Genomic DNA, 23580 nt, shown 5'->3' on the forward strand with positions numbered 1-23580 from the left:
AACCACACGTACGGCGGAATTCCCAGCATGGCGAACATCCCTTCTTTTACCCTAATATTTTTTAAAGTAGTTCAGGCAATCATTCTTTTCTTGAACACAATACACATAGGTGGAACTCGGCGGGGGCAAGAGGGGGCGCTTGTCTCCCCAAAATTTTCAGTTCTGTTAAAATTTACAAGTTGAGTTTACCTGAGGAGCAAGTTAGTAAAGAGTAATATTTGTATATTTGTGATTTCGTTAACTTCAGTTATTTAGCAAATAATCCTAGACGCTATTTGTATGGGATGGAAACACTTCGAGTTTCTTTCCCATAAAGTTAAGCCTCATATTTGATTCTGCCCCTTCAAAATCAAGCCCCAAATCTGATTCTGCCCCGTCAAAATTAGGCTGAGAGTTCATTTGTTTGTTAGGTATTATAGGCTAATAATTTTTGTTGGTGAAATATACTAATTATGTGCGCTCAGAAATATTTAAACCTTAATGCAATTAAAAACACCATTTAAAAATAAAACACTGGTAGCAATATGAAAACACAAGTAGTAAAATTATCTACATCAATACCTGTTGATATATCCTTCTGTCCTTTGTCTTCTCTGATCTTTGATGGAAGTACCCCAGGCCAACACGGCACTTAACCTGAAAGCAGACTTCCTCCCTTTGTTGAATGTTGACGCACTTTAAAGCAATTCATTAATCCAGATTGTGTGCAAATATTTCATTGTTTGCTTGTTTTGGCTTTTAGCAATATTCTGTCGTTTCTGGTGGGATGGACGAGAGATCGATAAGTGGACATAAAGGGTTAGATTCATTACTCAGTTTTCAACAATAAATGGTTGATTGATACCAGTTCGGTATTGTTCAATAAAGATGGGGCAAAATTAACTCCCCGATATAATTTGTTTATTTTAAATTAAATGAAATATTTTAGTTTTATGTCTGTTTTTCTTTTTTTTAGTATTTAAATGTTTTATTTGTCAGTTTTCAAAAATTCTATTACTTCATCTCCACCTTCATACGCTCTACAAAAACTGTCTTTTTTTCAGTTTGGCCAAATTTTTATTAAATATTTCAACCAGTATGTTTTAATTTCTGGGATAATATTTTTCTCCCGTTGGTCAAAGGTTTGTTGTTTATCCACGTACACCTTCTGTTTCAACCTAAATCACCAAGACGAGAAATTAAATTATGGAAAAAGGTCTTCCATAATTCTTATTGTTTCTCTGGCTGAATGTGGCGTTGTGCCGTCCTGTTAAAACCATATTTTCACCAGACCCTGTTCTTCAATGTCCGGACCCGGTGGAGGCACATAGTGATTGATTGGTTGATTTGGTGTTTAAGTCCACTTTATGCACAGTAAGGCTAATCGGGACTGGGCCTACAGTTTCAAGTGGGATCCGAGCCACTATGCGCCTCCACCGGGTATCGAACCCGGGATCCCTTGATTCCAAGGCGACGACGCTACCACTGCGTCATCGGGGAGGCCCCGGAGGCACATAGTGGTTCGGATCCAACTTTAAACTGTACGCCCAGTCCCGATTAGCCTTACTGTGCATAAAGTGGACTTAAAATACCAACTCAGTCAATCAATGTCCGGCATTAAAAACTAAATAATTTTCCGATAGTTTTCACCAGTAACAGATATTGTTTGTCCAGTTTCGTTCTCAAAAAAATTGGTTCGATGACAATTGTGACATACGCAAACGTCACAGTTATTTAGGAAATAATCCCTGGACGCTATTTTTATGAGATGGATAACTTTTCGAATCTCTTCTCCAAAAGTTAAGTCCCAGGCTTGATTCTGTCCCTCAAAATTAGGCCCCAGTCTGATTCTGCCCCTTCAGAAACTAGGCCCAAGTTTGATTCTGCCCCCTCAAAATTAGGCCCCAAGCTACGCCCATGAGTAGGGGAGTTCAGTTTGCCCCACCTCTTGATGGTTGATTTTTGACTTGGAATTGCCCTACGTAAAAATAATAAAATAAATAACAGCACATGTAATTATTTATATATAATTGGCTTCGAAGAGTGATTGGCGTTAAATTTCTAAGTGGGTCACCAGAAAAAAGTGACTTGCAGTAACTTTCTAATGTAACAGAAATTCGTTACTTTCTCAAGTAGCTATCAGGATTCGTGGTGGAAGCAGTTCGGTGATCGACTCGTATTCTCGCCACCACTGAAGATTCCGGCTTCGAGTCCCGCCCTGTGCATAATTGTTCCTTTGTAAATATCCCTAAATCAATTTCATTATATCGTTGTTCATGTTCGACTTCGTTATTTGCCTGGAAAAGCAGAAAGGCTATGTACCTAATCATATCATAAATTCTGTTACAAAGTTTAGACAGGGATGGCAACACTGGTTGGCAAGGTAACCCCGCAATGTTGGATCTAACAACAACCAGTATCATTGTGTGTTTGGCTGTGGTTGCGGAAAAGTTAATTTCACTGCGAGTCGAATGGAGTGGGGTGTATACGAGAACCGTGTGGCAGTAATCGCACTGCACAAAGATGGCAAATCACCATCGGACATTTCAACACCCTGAAAAAGCTGAATATCAGCAGGATGTTCGTGCATCGGACCATCACCAGATACTGTGACACAGGGACAATTGAGGACCGTCCCAGGAAAGGTAGACCTCGCAGCGTGAGAAGCCAGAAGCTCGTGATAGCGGTGGCGGCGTGGATTCGACGAAATCCTGTCAGGAGACAAGCATTGATGGCTCGAGAGCTGAACATTTCGAAAATGTCGATGTCGTGAAGTGACCTAGGACTCCGCGCTTATCGGCGAAGACTCGGCACTTCCTCACTCCATTGCCTAGGATACCCTAGTGGAACATGCCTCTCTGATTATCACCCATTTATGCGTCCACAATGAATACCCGTTCTCAGGCCGGGACTCGAACACGCTGTCATGCCTTTATATTTTCATAAGGACATGTCAGGTGTTAACTCATGAGCATAAATGTGTTGGAGTAAATATACCGTGCGTCCATTTCGATCTTCAGCCGAGAGATCGGGAGAAGCGTGGCGGGCGGCGCTGACGAAGATGCCGACATTTGCGGCCTGTAATGCCCGCTTATTTTTATGGACATATGCAGACATTTATATAAATATTGCAAAACGAGCACTAACCTGTGTTATAAGATTTGTTCAAACTGATATCCACCAAGTGCCAAGTGTGTAGACTTTCGGAGAGAATACGTTGAATAGCCTGAAACTTTCGTGCTGTAGCTAAAGTCCTTCTGGGTCGGGCCGAGAACTTATCAGCCCCCTCGTAACGTGAACCTTGCGGCTGGCATTCCAATCCTCTCGCTGACACAACACACATACACACTGCAATAACACAAACAAGTAACTGCAAGTAACCAATAATAACACTCTTGCGCACAGTACGAAATTAACACGCTCTTGGTTTACATCTGCTCGCCACTATATTCACAGCTCTGTCGCGAAGGAACAAAAAACTCGAGCTCGGAGATTTCGGATTGCAAGGAAGCTCACGAACACCATTGACTTTTAACGGTTTCGTCTACAGCGTAATCTTGATACAGTGTTGCACATTCGAAACCTCCAAACGATCCCCATCGGCACAAAACTCTTTCAAGGATATAAACTTAAGCAGGACGTTACTGGTCAAAACTATGATTAAAATGTTTTATTATCTGTGGCTCTTAACATCGTTTCTAAAGCGTATTTTTTTGTGTATATAAGGGCAGAACTTGGATGAATTACAGATGATAAATTATAACACAGGTTAGTGCTCGTTTTGCAATATTTATATAAATGTCTGCATATGTTCATAAAAATAAGCGAGCATGACAGGCCGCAAATGTCGGCATCTCCGCCAGCGCCTCCCGCCACGCTTCTCCCGATCTCTCGGCTGAAGATCGAAATGGACGCACTGTACAGGGTGATTCTAAAGGTATAGTACAAACGAAAACCACAGATACCTCCCATGAAATAGAGACGAAAGTTCCCCTTCCACTTTGCCGAGAGATGACTCCGTGAGGAGCTAGACAACGCCGAAAACGTGTGAAAATGAACTTCACACCTCTGTACAGCCAGTACCAGTGAAGATAGAAAGGCGGAACAAACAAAGTCGAAAGGAACACCAAAGTCGCCCATCCGAGAAACACTAGGCGGCAGCTGCGCAACGCATGCGCATGGGGTTCCACAAAGGAAATAGGAGTGTCCCGCAAGACAAGTGAAGGGAAAGGGTAGCGATCGACAACGGTAGGGAGAAAAGAAGCTATGAAGCATGAAGAAACAATTGCACAGCGGGAAACAAACACCATGACTGAATCAGTGCAGTCGAGAAAAGTAGTGCGGGGTTGCAGAACCACGGGAGGACGACGTAGGATGTAAAAACACACCGAGAATGCAAGCAAAGTGGTCCGTGACAGTCGACAGGCAACAGACGCGTACATGGTTCGGGGCAGAAATGGCGGCCTGGCGGTGCAGCGCAAGGGGAGTCCCCAAAACACAGTGGGGAGACACCGCAGCAAGAACAAAGCACGGTGCAACAAAAGAGAAAGAGGACCGGACGGGGAATGGTACCTGCCAAGGAGACAACAAATGCGGGACGAGGGATTCCCCGTAGCAGCACCGAGGGGATGTCACACAGAGGTCGTGCGCCAGCAGGACAAACACAGCAACTACGGGCACAGGAGGTTATTGCTAATGAAAGGTGCACGTACAGATAGGACCACGTACCCCGTACTGACGTAACAAACGTCGTGATGGGGCCCAATCAGCCTCTTAGAAATGAAGTCGGAGGCACATCGCTGGGTGGGAGCGGGCGAAAGGCTGCTGGAGTGTCGTACGGACCTCACCACTCCGTACGGTGGACGACACTAATGGACGAGATCGGAATGTTTCCATCCCGATCACCAGGTCCACCGTTCCCATACCTGACGCGGCTGCTTGCTTCCGAGCGCAACCCCAGCGGAACAACTCGAGTCCCTCCTCGGCCGCAGCCTTCCGCTCCGAAACCAAGCGTGGCCTCACACCACCGCAGCCGCACACTGCCGCGTGGGTGTGAGACCGGGCCGAGCAAGGCTGGACATATAAACTGCGTGGGACAATCGTGTAATGAAGCTACGTGGGGGTATGCACGTCTGTTCAACTGCTGGGTTATCCCACATTGGTGTACACAAACACCACACGATCGTACGTAGTGCTCCCCGTCGGCTCGAGCAAGACGGACGAAGTACGTGTTGTGGGTGAATGGGGCAAGAATGAAGGACGCTACATGTGTTCCACGATGACAAGGCCCCAGAGTACATGGCCCCACCTGACGGCAGTGGTCAGTTAGTGAAGAGCACAGGCACGGGTGGCTCAGGAACGTCAGCTGATTGTACCACAGCGCCGTGCGGACGTGTGGGCTGATTGGAAGTGCAGCGTCAGGGAGCGTGTCAGTGAAAGAGCCGGTGCGGTGGTGGTGTGCTTGACGTACGACAATTGAGTACGTTGTTTCGAAGCCGTTGTGACCAGTGTGTGTGGGTGTGCCACCTGTGCACTGCAGTACAGTATTCCATAATTGGCACTATCCTCACCGTACCATGGAACGCTACACATTTGTAGAACTGAGGGACATGCATTTTGTCTAAGGCCTTGGAGATGGCAATGGCCGAGCAACTGCACGCCTTTATCGCGGACGGTATCCGGAGAGACGACAACCTGACAGCAGGTTGTTTTCGAACGTGCACCGTACCCTTGGTGAATCGGGTGTGTTACGTGCAGGCCATCATGTCGGTCACCCAAGACATGTGCGCACCGCGGCGGTCGAGGAGGACGTACTTGCTCGCGTGGACGACACACCGTCCACTAGCACCCGTAGCATTGCACGTGCAGTGGGAGTATCACAGTCGACAGTGTGGCGTGTCCTTCATGATGATCTGCTGTATCCCTATCATCCACAGCGAGTCCACGCGTTGCAGGCTTGGGATTACCCACGACGTGTGGAATTCTGTCAACGACTGTTGCAGTTTTGTACCGACGATCCCCGTTTTTTGCGCCATGTCCTTTTCACGGACGAGGCAACATTCACCCGTGAGGGCATCTTCAATTTCCGAAACAGCCATGTGTGGGATTATGAAAATCCACATGCAGCAGTCGAGGTGCACCATCAGACCCAGTTTGCAGTGAATATCTGGGCAGGTATCATCGATGAACAGATTATCGGTCCATACCTGATGCCACCACGTTTAAATGGCCGCCTCTATCGCACCTTTCTTGCATCAGTCCTTCCAGAGCTGCTAGAAGATGTACCCCTCAACGTGCGACATCGTATGTGGTTTCAATTGGATGGAGCGCCTGCACATTTTGATGGCACAGTGCGAACCCTTTTGCACCGTACCTACCCACAGCGCTGGATCGGCAGAGAGGGCCCCGTCCCCTGGCCCGCCCGTTCGCCTGACCTCACACCAATGGATTTCTTTTTGTGGGGCCATGTGAAAACACTCGTCTACGAGACCCCGGTGCCTGACAAGGAAACAATGGTAGCGCGGATACTTGCAGCATCGGCCAAGGTGTGTACCATGCCAGGAATTTTTGATAGGGTTCGCCAGAATTTCCTGCGACGCTGCAATGCCTGCATTGAATGTGGTGGTCGTCAATTTGAGCAACTTTTGTAACAACGTCAGTCCGGGGTACGACTACGTACTACGTACTATTCCTATCTGTAAGTGCACCTTTGTGTGGCAATAAACCTCCTGTGCCCGTAGTTGCTGTGTTTGTCCTGCTGGCGCACGACCTCTGTGTGACATCCCCTCGGTGCTGCTACGGGGAATCCCTCGTCCCGCATTTGTTGTCTCCTTGACAGGTACCATTCCCCGCCCGGTCCTCTTTCTCTTTTGTTGAACCGTGCTTTGTTCTTGCTGCGGTGTCTCCCCACTGTGTTTGGGGACTCCCCACGCGCTGCATGTGTTTGTTTCCCGCTGTGCAATTGTTACTTCATGCTTCATTGCTTCTTTTGTCCCTACCGTTGTCGAACGCTACCCTTTCCCTTCACTTGTCTTGCGGGACACTCCTATTTCGTTTGTGGAACCCCATGCGCATGCGTTGCGCAGCTGCCGCCTAGTGTTTTTCGGATGGGCGACTTTGGTGTTCCTTTCGACTTCGTTTGTTCCGCCTTTCTATCTTCACTGGTACTGGCTGTACAGAGGTGTGAAGTTCATTTTCACACGTTTTCGGCGTTGTCTAGCTCCTCACGGAGTCATCTCTCGGCAAAGTGGAAGGGGAACTTTCGTCTCTATTTCATGGGAGGTATCTGTAGTTTTCGTTTGTACTATACCTTTAGAATCACCCTGTATAAAGCAATAAGGACTTGGGAATTGAATCATGCACCAACCCCTTACATGTAGGCAACCAAAATAACTCTACAGATTTGTGATTGCATAACTTTCGAGGGAACTCCGTTGCGATGGATAAGGGCAATGAAGAAATCTACTCTGCCGACTTCTGTGGTGGTTTCTATGTTATGTCACATCGTCTAGACATTCATCTTCTACCGTTGCGTTCCAAAATAATCAAGGGCCACCCCGATGGCGCAGTGGTAGCTTCGTCGCCTTGAAATCAAGGGGTCCCGGATTCGATACCCGGTGGAGGCATAAGTGGTTCTAAACTGTAGGTCCAGTCCCGATTAGGATTACTGTGCATAAAGTGGACTTAAAACAACATATCAATCAATCCAAAATAATCTCTTCGACTTTCATTTCCGCTAACGATATCATCAACATCTGCGCCATCAAAATTCGTTCCCTTCAGAACCATTCTTAATGTAGGAAAGAGATAAGGGTCCAATGGTGCCAAGTCTGGGAAATATGGGGGATGCTCCTGTATCTGGAACCGCAGCTTCTCCAGTTTGTCCATTGTTTGACGTGCTTTATGGACGGGCGCATTGTCCTGCAAAAAGATGACCCCTTTCGCCAGCTCACAGCGTCACTTTTCCTTGAGTGCCGCCTTCAGTTTGTCCAGCAGCGCCGCATTGGAGGTAATCTGCCAGCAGGACGTCATCACAATCCCAGAGGGCCGTGTACCTTTAGTCATCCTCCAGCCCAAATTGCTCACATGTGAAATTCCCTGTCCTTTTCTTCACAGTGGTATACGATGGTGCCTTGTCCTCCAATGTCGTGGTCTGCTTCTCTTCAGGAAGAAGTACTTGATAAATGCACGCTGTTCAAATTTACTAATGTCTGGAATCTGGGTTCACATCCTCAATTTGAAGCCTGAAAAATAATAGTTCTAAACCCCGCGGCAAGTTAAGTTTGCAGCAACTTTTCGCCCATGTAGACCCAAACGTGCGCGCAGAATATAGTTCCGCTGCAATACTGGCGATTTTCTCAATGTCTGTGATATGAACAGCTCGGCGGTCGAGGCAAGACTCGCACGGGAGATGCTGAGCGCTGTTCTCGCGCGGTTTAATACATAAAACCTGCTGCAAACTTAATCTGTCGCGGGGTATAGTTACTTTATCCGGACATGATTTTGCGTGGTAGGTTCATGTATTATGAGCATTTAATTGATGGTGCTAGTTTATGTACAAGTTTGCTCGAAACCACGAAGGCCGCGAATTTTTTGACCTGCCCTCGTATATCTGCGTGTTATGCAACGTGCCCATTCATTGCGTTGTGGATCGCTTGTCTCTTAGCATTGGGTCGCTGGTTAAAGGTCCACTTTCCTATCTTGTTCCATTGTTTACTCAAAGCTCGTTCTTGCTCCTGACTGTGCTTTGTGTGATTCGATTCTTTATTGTTTTTTTAGTGTTATTTTCGAGCACAAGAATCAAGAAAATAATGTAAGTTTGTAACTTACATTTTACAGAATATGTCGAATGATATATTGTCTATCTATTTTATATATCGTGGGTCGTCACACAAAAGGGTGTTCGTTACTCAAAGAACTGTTTTTCAGTTTCTGATTGATTTCTTTTTATTTTACTTCGCCTTTTTTGCCACTTTTGGCTAATTTGCTGGATGGGGATGAGTGATGCTATGATGAAATTGATGAATGGACACTCACAAACATACAGGCCCAGGCCGGGATTCGAACCCGGGACCCCTGGCGTCGTAGCACGATGTGCTAACCACTCAGCCCCCGGGGGAGCTCATCCAGTTTCTGATCCCAAGTACTATCCTCTACGTATCAAAGTGGCGTACTAGTTTCTGAGGTGCTAAGTGTCCTTACCTTGACGTAACTCAGTGTAAGTACTCCTAATCCTGCTTTGATATGTGGTGGAGGACAGTGTGCTGTGATCCGAAAGAACTCGTTTGCTAAACAAGGTACCTTTTAGAGGATTTTTTCTCCTCAAGGACACGGGAGGAGAATCATGGGTTCCGTATACTGTCAGTAGATTGCTACTCCTACGGCTACTGGAAAACACTCTGATACAGGCGGATCCACGGGGCGATTGCCCCTCCCAACTGCCAGATTTTCGTATATATTATTATGCCTAATATCTGTGAAGACTCAAATGTTCTGTCGTGTAACACGCTCGAGAATAATTTTTATTTTTAAAGTTTGATTTAAGTCAATTGCATGCTCATGATAAGCTAAACGGGACGAGCTACAGTTTAAATTTGGATCCTAGCTCTCTTCGATGGCGTACTGGTAACTATGTCCCCTTCTAATCAAGAGGTCCTGAGTTCGATACCCGCTTGAGGCCCACAGTGGTTCGGATCCCACTTTAAACCGTAGGTCTAGTCTCGATTAGCCTCTCTGTGCACAAATTAGACTTAAAGACACAAGAACTCAGTTAAATTTGGATCCGAACGACTGTGTAATATGCCTCGAAAGAGTATCGAACCAGAGACCACTTGAGAGGATTGGGTTTTGATTATTTTATTCACGTTACTCCTGATCTGATCGTTCAGTTTATCGCAACAATAGGAGAAATTATAACAACGCACAACAAGAACCGTCTATTCCAATCCTGGACCCCTATTGTTGCACAACGATACTCTAATATCTAGAAAATGGAAGTCAGTTTGGTTCCTGTTTGCAATACGACATATTGTTTATATAAACAGTGCAAGTGTATGTTAGAATCGATTCTCGGTGAGGTAATAATTCGCCCCTCCCAACTGTAACTTCTGGATCCGCTACTGCTCTGATATTCGTACTACAGAGCATTCCCTGACATTCGCTACGAGACTCGGCGGCAAGCGGCCCGGCATCAGCGCTCGTCTTTCCCGGTAAACGGGTTCGCGACAGTCGCTAGAGTCGGCTATTAAAATTACAGTTTTCATATTGTGTACTAACCTTGACTACAGAAGGTGTTGAAAATGATGTCCCTCTGCTGCAACACATTCCTGGCATCTCCTAAGGAAATTGGCATTTTAGATTTCCCCATTTTTCTTTCTACTTTTAATCAGAACTGACCCTGTTACTCTAAACTTTTTTACGAGGTTTAATATAGTGGTCCTATGTGGAACGGGAACACCAGGAAATTTCGTTGCAAAACGTCGTCGCACTTCTCCATAATTCCTCTTTCCGAAGTAACACTCGACAAGATAAATCCTTTGTTGTAATGTAAACTTTTGTGGTGCCATATTAAGCCACAATCTTCAACACACGGACACGACACAACACAACTTCCGAGGGAGGATTATATATACTGGCGTCAGTCTGCAACGTCAACAGAAAGGGAAAGAGAGCGAAGGCAGGGAGGGCGAAAAAAACAGACTGTAGCATGAGACTGTCGCGGACCCGTTCACCGGGAAAGACAACCGCTGACGCCGGGCCGCTTGCCGCCGAGTCTCGTAGCGAATGTCAGGGAATGCTCTGTACTTACACCCTAGCTTGAGAACATTGAGAAGCCAGAAAGAGATAAGAGCGAAAGAGAATACGGAAGCGTGAGCGAGAGAAATAAATAAAGAAGACAGAGAGAGAGGAATAAAAAAACAAGAGAATGAGGATAAAGAAGGGAGAGAAAGAAATATAGAAGAAAGAGAAGAAACAAGATAAGGGGAGAAAGAGCAAAAGCAGAAGATTGATAGAGACAAAGAAAAAGGAAGAAACAAAAGATCGAAGGAAGCTACAATAAATGAAATAGACAAAAGTTACAAATAAAATGGAGGAAGGAAGAAAAGACATACGTGAGGCAGAGATAAAAAGAGAGAGAGAGGGAAATAAAAAGTCAGAGAAAAATGAGTGAGTGAGAAGGAAATAAAGAAGAAAGAAAAATAGAAATATAGAATAAATCAAGCAAAGAGGGGATTAGCAGGAGATCGATAGAGAAGAATCAGAAAATGTTAGAGAGAGAGAGATTGGGAAACGAGAGAGAAGAAAAGTAAAATAGGGAAGCAAGAGAGAAAGAAATAAAAAGATCAGAGAGAAAGGGAGAAATAGAAAGACTAGAGGAGAGAGAAAAATAAACGAGTGGGAAGGAAACGAAGAAGGTAAGAAGATAAAAATAGAATAAACAGTAAGAGAGCGAAGATTAGGAGAAGATCTATAGAGACATAAAATAAAAAAGAAGCAGAAAACGGGAAGGAACACACAGAAATAGATCTGGAAAGTAGACGATCCAATAGGACCAGAACTGAGAAAAGATGGATATGTAGCAAGAAGATACAAGGAAAGACACCTAGAAAATGGTACAAGTGAAAGGGAGGGATGAATAAGAAATCGACAATTTTCCTTATTCCAAAAAGGGTAGTGGACCTTTTATGGGGGCGCGCATCTTATCATAAACCCGTTAAATTACTTGTGTGCATGTGTGTATAATTCCCAAAAAAATGAGCGGGTGCAGTTTCATATATGAACGTTAATGGTAAGCATCGAGATTTATTGCCTTTGCGAAGGCTGACAGCAAATTGAATACTATTGACACCATTGACGTTCAATCAATATGTACAGTATACAAGCTCTATCTGACCCTGCAGGAGTGAATCATCGTTGCAGCATGCTAGACGGTGGTGCCATCTGCAGGTGCAGTGGAAAGTTACGTGTGTGCGCAAGAGCCTGGTATTTATTTTTAACATTTTCTCAGAACGGTCTAGAAGAGGTTTTGCGATTTTCCGTGCGTTTTGCAGGGTCTGAATATGTGAAAGAAGCAAGGGACTTTCCTCCACCCACGTCTTTTTTTTTTTATTTTTTTATCATTTGTACAATCAGGAGAAATTTGGTGTTTTTAGGAAATTATCGAAACTGCTCAAATTCCGACAATTTCTGGAAAATAACCTAATTAAACATGTTATTCTTTAATTTTTACCGTATAAAGAAGTGAGTGGCGTGCCAAATATGTTCGAAATAGGAGGGGTTACGTATCTCCTGTTTTAAAATTGCAAGCCCTTATTTGTCAACTTTTCCTCCCTTTGTCGTTCTTTTATTTTTTAGAAATACTTAACCGTAGGGTGGGTTATGACCAGTGGCGTGCCCAGGATTTTCGGAAGGGAGGGGTTATGTATACTTTTTCTTGGTAGTCAGCCCTCATTTTGTCATATTTTCCTACCTCTGACGTTCTTTTTTTTTAGGAATACTGGGTGAAAGGGGGGTTATAACCCCCATCAACCCCCCCTTGGGCACACCACTGGTTATGACTCCCAACAACCTCGCCCTTGGACAATCCACTGAAAGCAGTGGTTCTCAACCTCCGTGAGGTCGCGGCCCAGTAATTTTTTAAAATCTTAACAATTTTATTCGCAAAAAGCTTACTATTTTTTTTAACTTTGTACGTTAATTAATATGTACGCTTGAAATTTAATATTAATAAATAAATTATGGCATAGATAGTATTACTTCGATTATGTCCATTCTTGTTGACAAATATAAAATTTTGTTGAAATTAGCTGACAACGACTGAATCTAATGGAATCTTTTAGTTTCATCTGGCCAATATCATTGAATACATTTGATAAGTGCGGATTTGCATTGGAATATTCCATTTCGGACACCGAAAAATTCCAATGTATCAATATTTTCACTTCAGTATATTTGTTAAATGAAATTTGCTGCGCCAACTAAATTGACCATGGTGCCCGTCCGTCAACCTCCAAATTTGGAGACTGGAAATTTACGTGCCACACGGTTGGCTCGTTTGACCCTTCACCGCTAGTCAGGAAAGGATTTAAGGTTATCGCAATGGAAACAATCCTTCCGGGTGTTTGCCAGCTCGGGCTGCAAATCGCTTCCCTCTTCCGGCCCTAACTGTAGAAATACCCAACCGTTCAAATTCAAATTTGAAGGCATCACGGGAGACGGTCCCCTATCAGCGGCTTGGTTTTCTAACCTGCGCTGACGACAACGGATTTCCTCTTATCCCTGGTGAACCCCGATCGGAAGCTCATCTTTCCAGGTGGTTGTCAGCTCGGGCTGCAAGTCTGCAGCCCCGGTGGTTGAGAAACACTGATGTAAAGGGTATAAATCATAAAATTTTAGCGCGCCTTTTAATTATTCAGTAACAACAACAAAGAATACTATTGACTGTATGTTTGTAAGTTTTCTCCCTATCGAACGAAGATAGTTTCTTTCTTCTTGGCAAGACATTTAATAACTTAACATTTCTAAGAAAAATGCCAAATGAAAATTACACTTACGATCTGAAAAGAATTCTGAAGATTTTAAAACATTACCCATTTAATAATAATAATAATCCTTTGCGCAACAGCCTTGAAGGGCCTTGGCTTACCTACCGACTGCCGGTCTCCCTCCCACGCTTTCCTTCGTCACCTCTAAGCGTGGAGATCTTCAACCAGTATTGGAATAGTCGGGGGGGTCAGCCCGACGTATCCCCAGCCGTTATAGTAGGTTTCCGGGACCGGATTACGCTTACTCATTCGAAGCTTCGCAATTTCCTCACGATGGTGGGTTGCCACCGGCCCTATACGTAGGCCGAATAAATTCCAACCAGAGCCGGATTCGAACCTTAACAGGCAATAAGTTAATTTTAGAGAGCAGTAAAAAAAAAAAATGCACCACGGCATGAAGGCGTATAGGGAGTGTGTAGTTAAGGCACCACACTTTCTTGATCACGGCCGAAGGTGGGAGTGATGTAAGGCCCTGGCCGCCTTTACCCCCCAGAGTTTCCTCCAGGTACCCACTTTATACTACGCTGGGTGGACGCCGGAGCCGCTTGAACAGGTGGAAAAAATCGTGGTTCTTCCTCGCCGGGCATCGAACCTGTGTTTCTCGCATGGTAGTCAGACGCCCTAACGACAACTACCGCGGGATGACAGTTCAGATGGCAATAATTCTATTGCAAAAAAGTGGCTCTCTTGCAATTACAGCTACTTATTTTTAAAACTAGCTAGTTTCAGTTAAGCCCGAATCACAGGGAACTGGAAAACCAGTAGGAATGCCCTAATTGGCGCTGGACTGGCTACCTATTTGCTTGTCTTCGCCTCACACCATACTTGTTACGGTACTTGTCGGTAGACTTTTGTTCCCATAAGACATTGCGCAGAGCAGACAATCTGTAACAGGGTTGCTACGCGACTGGAAAACCTGGAAAACCGGGAAAAGTCAGGGAATTTGGTTGGTCAGGGAATTTTGCATATTTTTTGGAATTTACGCGCAATTTGGAGTTGCAGGAGAACCAGTTACAGAGTGAACGAACAGTTCATTTCTACTTCCGAATTTGGTTCTTGTGATTCCAGTTCTCCCAAAAGAATCAGTTCAGAAACTTGTTCCTCTCGTCATTATGACTTCTAGTCTGTTACCTACAAAATTATGGTTCCTTTGCATTTCAATTCTATATTTATTCACTCTCGGATCTAGGTTCTTGGATCCGTTCATTTTGCGACTCGTTCTTGTGAACCTGTTCAAGACCGGAATTTGGAGAGGTGTGAGATTTTTCCTTAGAGAACAAGCTACTCAAGACTAATCCTACGCACCAGCCATCCTCAGAATTTTTTGCGGAAAAAATGTTGCTTTAGCTTTGTGTATGGTGAGGAAATTTTCTTTCTTCAAGAACACACCCGTTCGGAACCCGTTCTCTTTTGATACGTAAAGCGGAGCAGGTTGGTGTTCGGACAGTTCATTGGTTTTGGATGTGCAATAAAGCTTGAAGAGCAGAATTTCACGTAACTGGCTGTGGTTGACGTCACACTGGACGGGTGCGGATACCTAGTAAAAACAAAGGGACTCGCTACTTCGTTCCCGCCATGAACCCGTTCTGTGAATTTGAGTTCTTCGTTTGCGACTCGTTCAGAAGCAACCTGATCAACTAGTTCATTTGCCCGTTGTCGTAGTTTTTACATGGCAGAGATGTGTTACACCCGAGAAATTAGTGATTTTATGCAGTATCAGTGACGTCATTATTCGAATATGCACGTGTTTTGTGCATGTAGAACGAATTTATTTTTTTAAAAACTAGTGCAAACTAGAGGAATTAAACGTACGGTGGTCACACATCGTTGTTAGGTTAGGAATGTTGGTTTGATGCCGATAGTAATTTTACGTATTTTTTGCGTGTAGAATGAAATTATGCTGAAAAGTGGTGAAAATGGGCCCAAGCTCCTTTCGTTTTATTACGATTCATCATGCTACAAATTAAACTTTTACATGGTTCGTTTTCGATTTAGTATGTCTGTTATGCTTTTATGGTTAAGTTAGGAAGGTCACGTTTGGTTGTCTTAGAATTAAAATAAAGACCCTGAATGCACTCTACTAATGTTCCGATTTATTTCTACATTCATTCCCACTAGTTTACGATACTTGCTGTCGCTTGTCAACCGGAGAATACCTTGTCCGTGGGAAGTGTGTATGATTGCGTAAGGTCATTTTGAAGTTTTTTTTTCAACATAAATAACTTTTACCGAATCCAAACAGTGCTCCTTATTTTAAGGAAGGTTCAAATTTTGTGTCGCATTATCAAATTCTATAATAATTAGGCTTCCTGCTAGGAAAATTTGAAAGAATCATAAAACATTCGGAACTGTTACCTTTCAATAGACAGATTTCTATGTTTTCCGTAATATAAAATTGGTTCCAGCATGTGGAAAACTCAAATAATGCAGATATTTTATTCCAAAGTATGGCCCACGTATATATATTTTTTTAGGTGTATGGTGGGTCACCAGCCCCATTCACGTTCTGAATTTCCGTAATATGTACTATTTTCAATAAATTTAAAAATATAATCATTAAACTTATTGCATATTTTCTAAAGGTACATGACCTAATTTTCTGTTGTTTCTCATTTGTATTGATACAATTGAGGTTGTATACAGGTTACATTGTACAGCTTTGAAATATGCCACATTTTTTTATTGATTTTTTTACACCACTTTAGTTGTAATGACTTAGTGAAAATGCGGAAGTACAATAGTTTTTATTTTTTCATTGAATAGTATTGTATTAATCACATTAAATTTTCAGCTAATAACTGTGTATATTCATAATAATTAACGTGCCTGCATATTTTATTGAAAAACATGAGGTTCAAAAGCAAAAATCATAACAACTAACATGTCTGGAAAAATTTCATTTCTGGTCTGGAAAACCTGGAAAAGTCAGGGAATATTATAATAAAAAAATCGTGCGGTGGCTCAGTCGGTAACGCGTCTGACTACCATGCTAAAGGTCCCGGGTTCGATCCCCGGCCGGTTCAAATCCGGGAACTTTTCTAACGATGGAAGCGGCCCCGGCGCCCACCCAGCGTCGAATAACATGGGTACCTGGGGGAAACCCTGGGGGGTAAAGGCGGTCAGGGGCGTGTTGCTGATCACATCACCCCCACTCACGACCGGATCAAGAAAGTGTGGGGCGTTACCCCCACACCCCCTATACGCCTTCATGGCGTGGTGCTATGCACAGGGGAGCACTTTACTTTTTTACCCTGTGTAAAGATGGACGAGCAATTTGAACAACGTAGGAGAATTACTGCTTTGTGCTTTTATTAAAAACGAATAAAGAAAAGTATGGACTAGATATTGGCTCGAAAGAAAATATGGTTATCAATGCGTACCGAACAAGCTTTATGATGAACTCGGGTATGCTTATTCATACATGAGATTCGCAGGATTCATTCTCTAAACAAAAGAGAAAAAAAGGACAATAAGGATTTTCATTGTCAGTACACATCTCATCGCTTTGCATAAATACCCAAATATTATTGAGCTGAACACGAATGCACTGCACGTCATCTCTTTTTTTTTTTTATCGAGAAACTAACAAAAACAGCCAATACTCGGAAACCACAGACAAAAAACTCTCCTTTGCAAACTCGCAGATTATCTTCACATGGCCAAACTTTGCTCTGATTGGCTCTTCCACAGAATCCAGTCGAGTAGAGCCAGTAGCAATTAGAACATGTCCTATTCCTCCAAACCAGTCAAGCAGCCAGCCAGGTAGCCAGTTCAGCGCCAACTAACTGGATATCCAGTTCCGTGTGATTCGGCCTTTAGTATTCCTCAAAGAGGTAACTTTTACTTAACCGAGTTCGAATCCCATCCTGTGCATACCAAATCAATGAAATCAATACAGCTAATTACTTTTAAAAGTACCCAGTTACAATTAGAATTTCTCGAGAAAGGTAACTGTTAACTTGAAACTTCGTTACAATTAACTAGTTACTTCCAAACACTGCAGTCGACCTCCGTGACGGAATGGTTAGCACAGCACACTACGACCTCATGGGTTCCGGGTTCGAATCTCGACCAGGGCATTTGTGAGTGTCCCTTCGTCATATCATCAGTTAGACTCGGATGTTGACCAAAAAAAAATGACGCATAGAATGACCTTAAAATTATTAAGAATAGACCTAAAAGGTTCCGCTCTTAAAATGAAAGCTTGATTTTTCATAAATTACAAGAGATTAGTTGAAAATTTGATAACATAAAGTTTTTTTGGTGGTTTAAACTATAGAAGCGAAAGGAAAAATTCAATTAAGTGCTAATGTTGTGTTGTATATTTACTTCAAGGTTACATGAAATACTCCGTAAGGTTTTTCTGTTCAAGTCATTCATTTTCTTTCAGAATGGTCCTTGCACGATACATTAGTCGGTCAGCATCTGAAAATACAATTTTGTTCCGTGTGCATCAGTTGTTGTTTTTTTTATGTTGTGACTAGTTTTACTTTAATATCACAGATTAAATCGATAATAAACTCAAAGTAGGCTTCAATAAAAGCATTTTAATTTTGCAGGAAGAAAAGTAAATTTACCACGATTAATTCCACAAAATCCATGGCGAAAAGATTTCAGTTAGAAATAATATTGTGCTTTTGCATTGACCTTATTCACGATTAATGGCGTACTTGCTGAAAAGACCATGTTATGGAATTTAAATAAGTAAGTTATGCTAGCAAATGCATTTAAAATTTATGAAACAACTGGGAAGGAGAAAATGGGAACTTCAAATAATACTGAAAAATGACCTAAAACCAAAAAAAGGCCGGGAATAAATACAATAAAGTAAATAAGAACAATGTTTTGTGGTTCTAACTGAAGTGAAAGGACTACTATCAGGTTTAGCATTGTCTTCAGAGCCCAGAAAAAAAGACGATTTGTCATAAACTTCTTAGCCGTAATCATCACTCATCCTCATCTTCGCAATTAGCCAAAAGTGGCAGAAATGCGAAGTAAAATAAACCAAATCAATCAATCAATTATAGTCTACGGGACATCACTAATTGTACCATATATATATTTCCATTCATGTTTGGTAACGTTGTGCTCCTTATTAGGGCAAGCTTTTTCAGACCCATAGCTAAATATTCTGGCTCCCCCTCCTCTTCCCGCACTACCAAAGCACCGACGATTTATGTGCGTCCTTCGATATTTTATTATTATGCCTTGGTTCGGGATACATCCTACAAATTTTGAAAGGAGGAAATAAGGAAAAATTCATTCAAAATAATATAGATTACATTTAAAGATTCGTAGTTTGGATTTGTTAAGAATATTTGTTATGTCTTAGTGTCTGAAGAACATCTTTAAAAAACGTTCTATTACTACCACTATTAAAGCAGAAAATACAAGCAGTGTGTTACCAGAATATGAGCTTACAAGTATAGGGGGGGGGGGAGATTAGGAATAGTGTTTTCAGTGAAAAGAAAATGTAATTTAAAATTATTCAACTGTGCTTGGAAGAAGAATAAGACCGTTATCAACTATGTATTAACACATTATTCTAAGTAAAATTTCAAAAATATTTATAAAACCCTACTGATATATCAGGGGAAAAAATAAATGTAACTTTGCTTGCTTTCAGTGAAGTATTATCGTATCAAAATGGACTATTTTTGCATTTTATTTTTCAATTTACAATATTTGGAGGTTATTTAACCTTTTCTGGCCCATGTAGGGTAGTTTTGTTTTATTCGCCGTCGCATATTGACTTAGTTGTTTTCTTTTTAGAAAGAAAAGCTTTGAATCGCGCCCTAGGCCTCTAGCCTATCTCTCGCTAAGGGCCTGAACTTTCTTAGAAAGGGATTCGTTAGAATGGATAAATGATTGATCGAAGTGTCCTGTCAGTGGACGAATTCACCTCGTAAGAGGATGGTTGAGTAACTTCTTATGGGAAAGGTCAGGCTATTGATTGGTTAGAAAATATCCCGAAGGCCCGCGGTCATGGTGGAAAACCTCTCGGCTACACTTGGAGTGCCGCATTGGATGCTGGTACACACAAGTGTGGTGGTGGAGGAGCGAGCGACGACATTTCTGTAATTGGAGTTTTGAGAAGAAGCGAGGAAGGGTGCCAGAGTGGTGTTAGACTTGTGGGAGCCTTAACAGTGTTTCTATACGCGCAACCATTGGTGCACGGAAACCGACTTCCCCATGACGTAGGAATCATCATATTGATTTTTCCACCTCCGCAACTTTGCCGATTTGACTCGGTCTGCTCATATTTTATTTCTGTTTCCCCCCATTTGAACCTCGGCACACGGTGAGACCGCGCGAATAACGCCATCAAGCTCGAAATTAATTAATTGTATTGTTTATCTGCTTCATTAGTGCGCTGTTTAGTCCTTCTCTCGCCTCCCCACCCCAACCCTAGTGTCGAAATTTACTAACCGTGCAAGGTGCATGCGCATGACGTCATCCTGTGCCTAATATTCCTTCCCTTTCAGACATATTGGATCGCGACTGTCAGAGTTGAAGACAATTCTCAGTGATTTTTCTTTTCTTTTCACGATGTGGAGGCTAAAAAGACGGCCGATTTTATTTTCTCTGTGCTAACTATTAATTTCCATTGTCTCGTGTAACTACAATAGCTGTGATAATCTGTGCTTATAAGTGTCGAGTGAAAGTAGTTGAACCATCTGTGTGAATAGTTCTGTATCATAAGGTAAATACTAGATTTAGTGTTTATATATTTTAATGCCTGCCTTGTTCCAACTTGCCTTATTTGTGTCGTACATTGTAGTTAGTTCATTTTTGTGTATTACTATGGCTTGTAATGGCAGAAGTTATTCGACGTCGTAATCGTGTTACGCAACTAGTTCTACTTGCTACAATCATTCTCTGTAACAGATCTTAGTACTCCAAGTCTAGTCGTAGTTGCCAGCATATTTTTATGCTGCCCTTTGTGAAATTCATGTTACTGGAGTTTCGTCACATACACTAAAGTATATATGCCCTCACTTTTGCTGAAAATATAAGCGAATGCGCCCATTTAATCGCAGCGACACTTCACAAGCAGTGCCTATGAGTAAAAATTGATCTGATTGTTGCATTTTTTCATTGTTTTGCAGATATCAAGATGTCGTCTGTGAAAGTAGCCGTAAGGGTGAGGCCCTTCAACAACCGTGAAATTTCACGAGAGTGCAAATGTGTGATAGACATGGCTGGGAACACAACAAGTAAGTACTTGAACCATGTCATTTCTAGTGTATTATATTTTAAATGTATTTTCAGAAAAGTTGTTGCCCATGTCTCACACACACCAATCAAGTGCAACAACATCAACATGGCTGAATTTAGATCAGAATATTCTATTATGTAATTTGATGTTTTTGTACTTTTGCAAAAACGTAATTCCCCTCGGTTCTTATTTAATTGATCGTAATCAATTTGTGTTCAAAGGATACGCATTACGAGAATATCCTGTCCCCTCTGGGGTGCCAAAAGTTCTAATTTATGTCCACTTATCTTACTTTTTATAAACGACTTGCTAAGAAATATTAAAAGTTCACATTGCCTGTTTCTTGCTGATGACGTTAAAATACTTCAAATTGTTTATTCAGATGAAAATAACCTAGAATTACAAACTGCATAAACAATTTATTTCAATGGTGTAAAACAAATAAGCACCCTCTTAATTTTGATAAATATCAAATAATGTCCATAACAAACGCACAGGACGAGAATGTTTTCCCATATCAATTGACGAGGAAACAAATAATTATAGAGGAAAAGGCTGGTAATATGGAACACTGCTGATAATATGGAACACCTCAATATCTCAAGAACACGCTGTTGCACTCTAGTGATGACTAGGGCTTGGAAGTTGAAGACCTTGGTAGTATGGAACACACAGTGCGAAAAAACTGAAAGCTTCGAACCAAGATAAAGTTGCCACTTACAGCGCGACCTTCCAGACAAGTTACGGTTAAAGGATCTTGTACCGTACCTGCTTCAGTCGTCCAAAAATGTTTTTCTCTCGTTTCAGGGATGGTTCAAATATATTTATTTCTTTTTTTACTACAGAAAGGATGTTTAAGACGTGATGAACTGATGATGATTCGAATTGAGAATGGGCAGTAAAAACGTAGTCGAAAGAAGGTGAAGTTGCAAAAATAAAAGCCGTTAAGACCTAAAAAAGGCCAAAAACCGCCGAAAAAGGCAAAAAAGGACAAATAAAACCCACCTTTTTCTGGCCTACAATGACCCAAAATGAACATATATTATGTTGGGCCTCGTCTTCGGGACACTAGGGAAAAAAAAGGATTTTTCCTCAACTTCCGAGTTCTAGTGATGACACTTATTTATTAATTTGCCGTGAAGGTCATAGAATCCGTACAGTCGCCATTTGTGTTATGGCAGGTGTACAAGAAGCTCTTTTATCTTTCGTCGAATTTCAAACCTTGGGGATGGTTGTAAAATCTCGTTTGTCTGCAGCTTTTGATGATTTACAGATGATTAGAATCAGATACTTTGGCTACATGTTATTTTATAACATCTTCAGAGGTTTACATATATTTAGACTTGTTCGTTTTAATGGTAATGTTTGTATTATGGACCCCCCCCCCCCCATGGTGCTTTGTAAAATGGAACAGGGTTCCACATTACATACACGTTTTTGAAAGTTTTGTTTATATTTTTATATGCCCCGGTGCTGACAGGGATACATATATACCTCGATGTCACTTTGGTTCATTATTTTCTTTCAAAAGAAACAGCTATTGTATGCATTCAACATTTGCAATAGTTTGTTCATTACATAGAAAATACTCTTTTAAAATTATCATTATTTTGTGATTTTTTTAAAAAATTATATTCACTCGACTTAACAAAATGGAGGGGTTCATATTAAGATCATCTTTTGTGTGGTGCCTTACTTGTACTTTTCGCGACAATTTTTACACAGAGTAGTATCCTGTAAGTGGAATATTGTACATTCAAATTAGCAATGGGTAGCCAATAGAATAAGGATGCTCAATATACCAGAAACTTAAAAATGGAGCTTATAGTTCCACAAAATAGCTGAAAAACAAAGTAAGATTCTATATTACGATATTTTCCTCTCATAAAAAAGTACGGATCTTGTAGTCACATAAGACACCACCAAGCTGTTTTAAATTAACAATCACCTTGTCGTAAGTCAAGCATACAAAAACCTAGGTTTTGTAATCCGTTGTGGAGACGACCTGAAAAGTGTAGAAATATTTTTTTAAAACTCAATACGTTTCTCTTGTTCGCTCAGTCATAGAATACGCGTTCGTGATATGGCAGTCAATGGATAATATATATACAGGGTGGCTCAAAAAGTCACTTAACACCCTCGGTACAAGGCCACTGCAGCGCGCAACGTAGAAATGGTGATGATCAATCGTTGCCAGGCCAAGGGGGAATCACATTGACGCCACCCACACGGTCGGCGGCCATCTTGATTTCCGCTATCTTGAATTCAACTTTAGAATTTTAAATGGGAAGGGGGTAATATGATATATCAAATCAGGCTAGAATTTAACGAGAAATGCAATGGTGAAGGTTTTTTCGACGTAGCTTTAACCAGTAAAAAGTTATGACTGAATTATTGTACCAATTTGCTCCTTTTCGAGGTGTTTCTTATGGCTGCAGCAACACAAGCCTTCCATCTATCCCTATCCTGGGAAAGATCAAACCAATCTTTTCCATCCTTACCGATTTCCTTTAGGTCCATCTCAATGCTATCTCTCCATCTTGGTTTTGACCTTCCTACAGGTCTCTTACCATCAGGTTTCCCAACATGAATCCTCTAAACTCCTCTTTCCTCTCCCATTTGTGCCACGTGATCTGCCCGTCTGTCTTTTCTTGATTTAATTATTCTAATAATATCTACAGGAATACAAATTATGCAGTTTTACATAATGTAACCTTCTCCACTCACCTGTCTCCTCATCCCTTTTAGGTCCAAATATTTTTCTAAGGATTTTATTTTCAAATACTCTTAATTTGTTTCTTTTCTGAACTGACGATTACAAAGTTAAAAAAACAACCT

The 23580-nt window shown here is 42.0% G+C and overlaps 1 protein-coding gene across 11 annotated transcripts in view; it reads left to right on the forward strand.

Moving 5' to 3' along the window:
• Positions 1–23580, forward strand: part of unc-104 (kinesin family member unc-104) — a 192674-nt gene that overhangs the window by 22320 nt on the left and 146774 nt on the right. For 7 of the 11 annotated variants that reach the window (XM_083132595.1, XM_083132600.1, XM_083132601.1 and 4 more), the window contains exons 1-2: positions 19531–20226; positions 20633–20740. In XM_083132595.1, coding sequence (XP_082988721.1) covers positions 20641–20740 — 100 coding nt within the window. In that variant the 5' untranslated portion in view covers positions 19531–20226; positions 20633–20640. Of the gene's footprint in view, positions 1–19529; positions 20227–20632; positions 20741–23580 lie in introns of those variants that run through there. The other 4 variants (XM_083132593.1, XM_083132596.1, XM_083132597.1 and 1 more) reach the window with 2 other exon arrangements.

The sequence above is a fragment of the Lepisma saccharinum genome, chromosome 12 (assembly GCF_977018435.1).
Source record: "Lepisma saccharinum chromosome 12, izLepSacc3.1, whole genome shotgun sequence".
In the NCBI taxonomy this organism is placed as follows: domain Eukaryota; kingdom Metazoa; phylum Arthropoda; class Insecta; order Zygentoma; family Lepismatidae; genus Lepisma; species Lepisma saccharinum.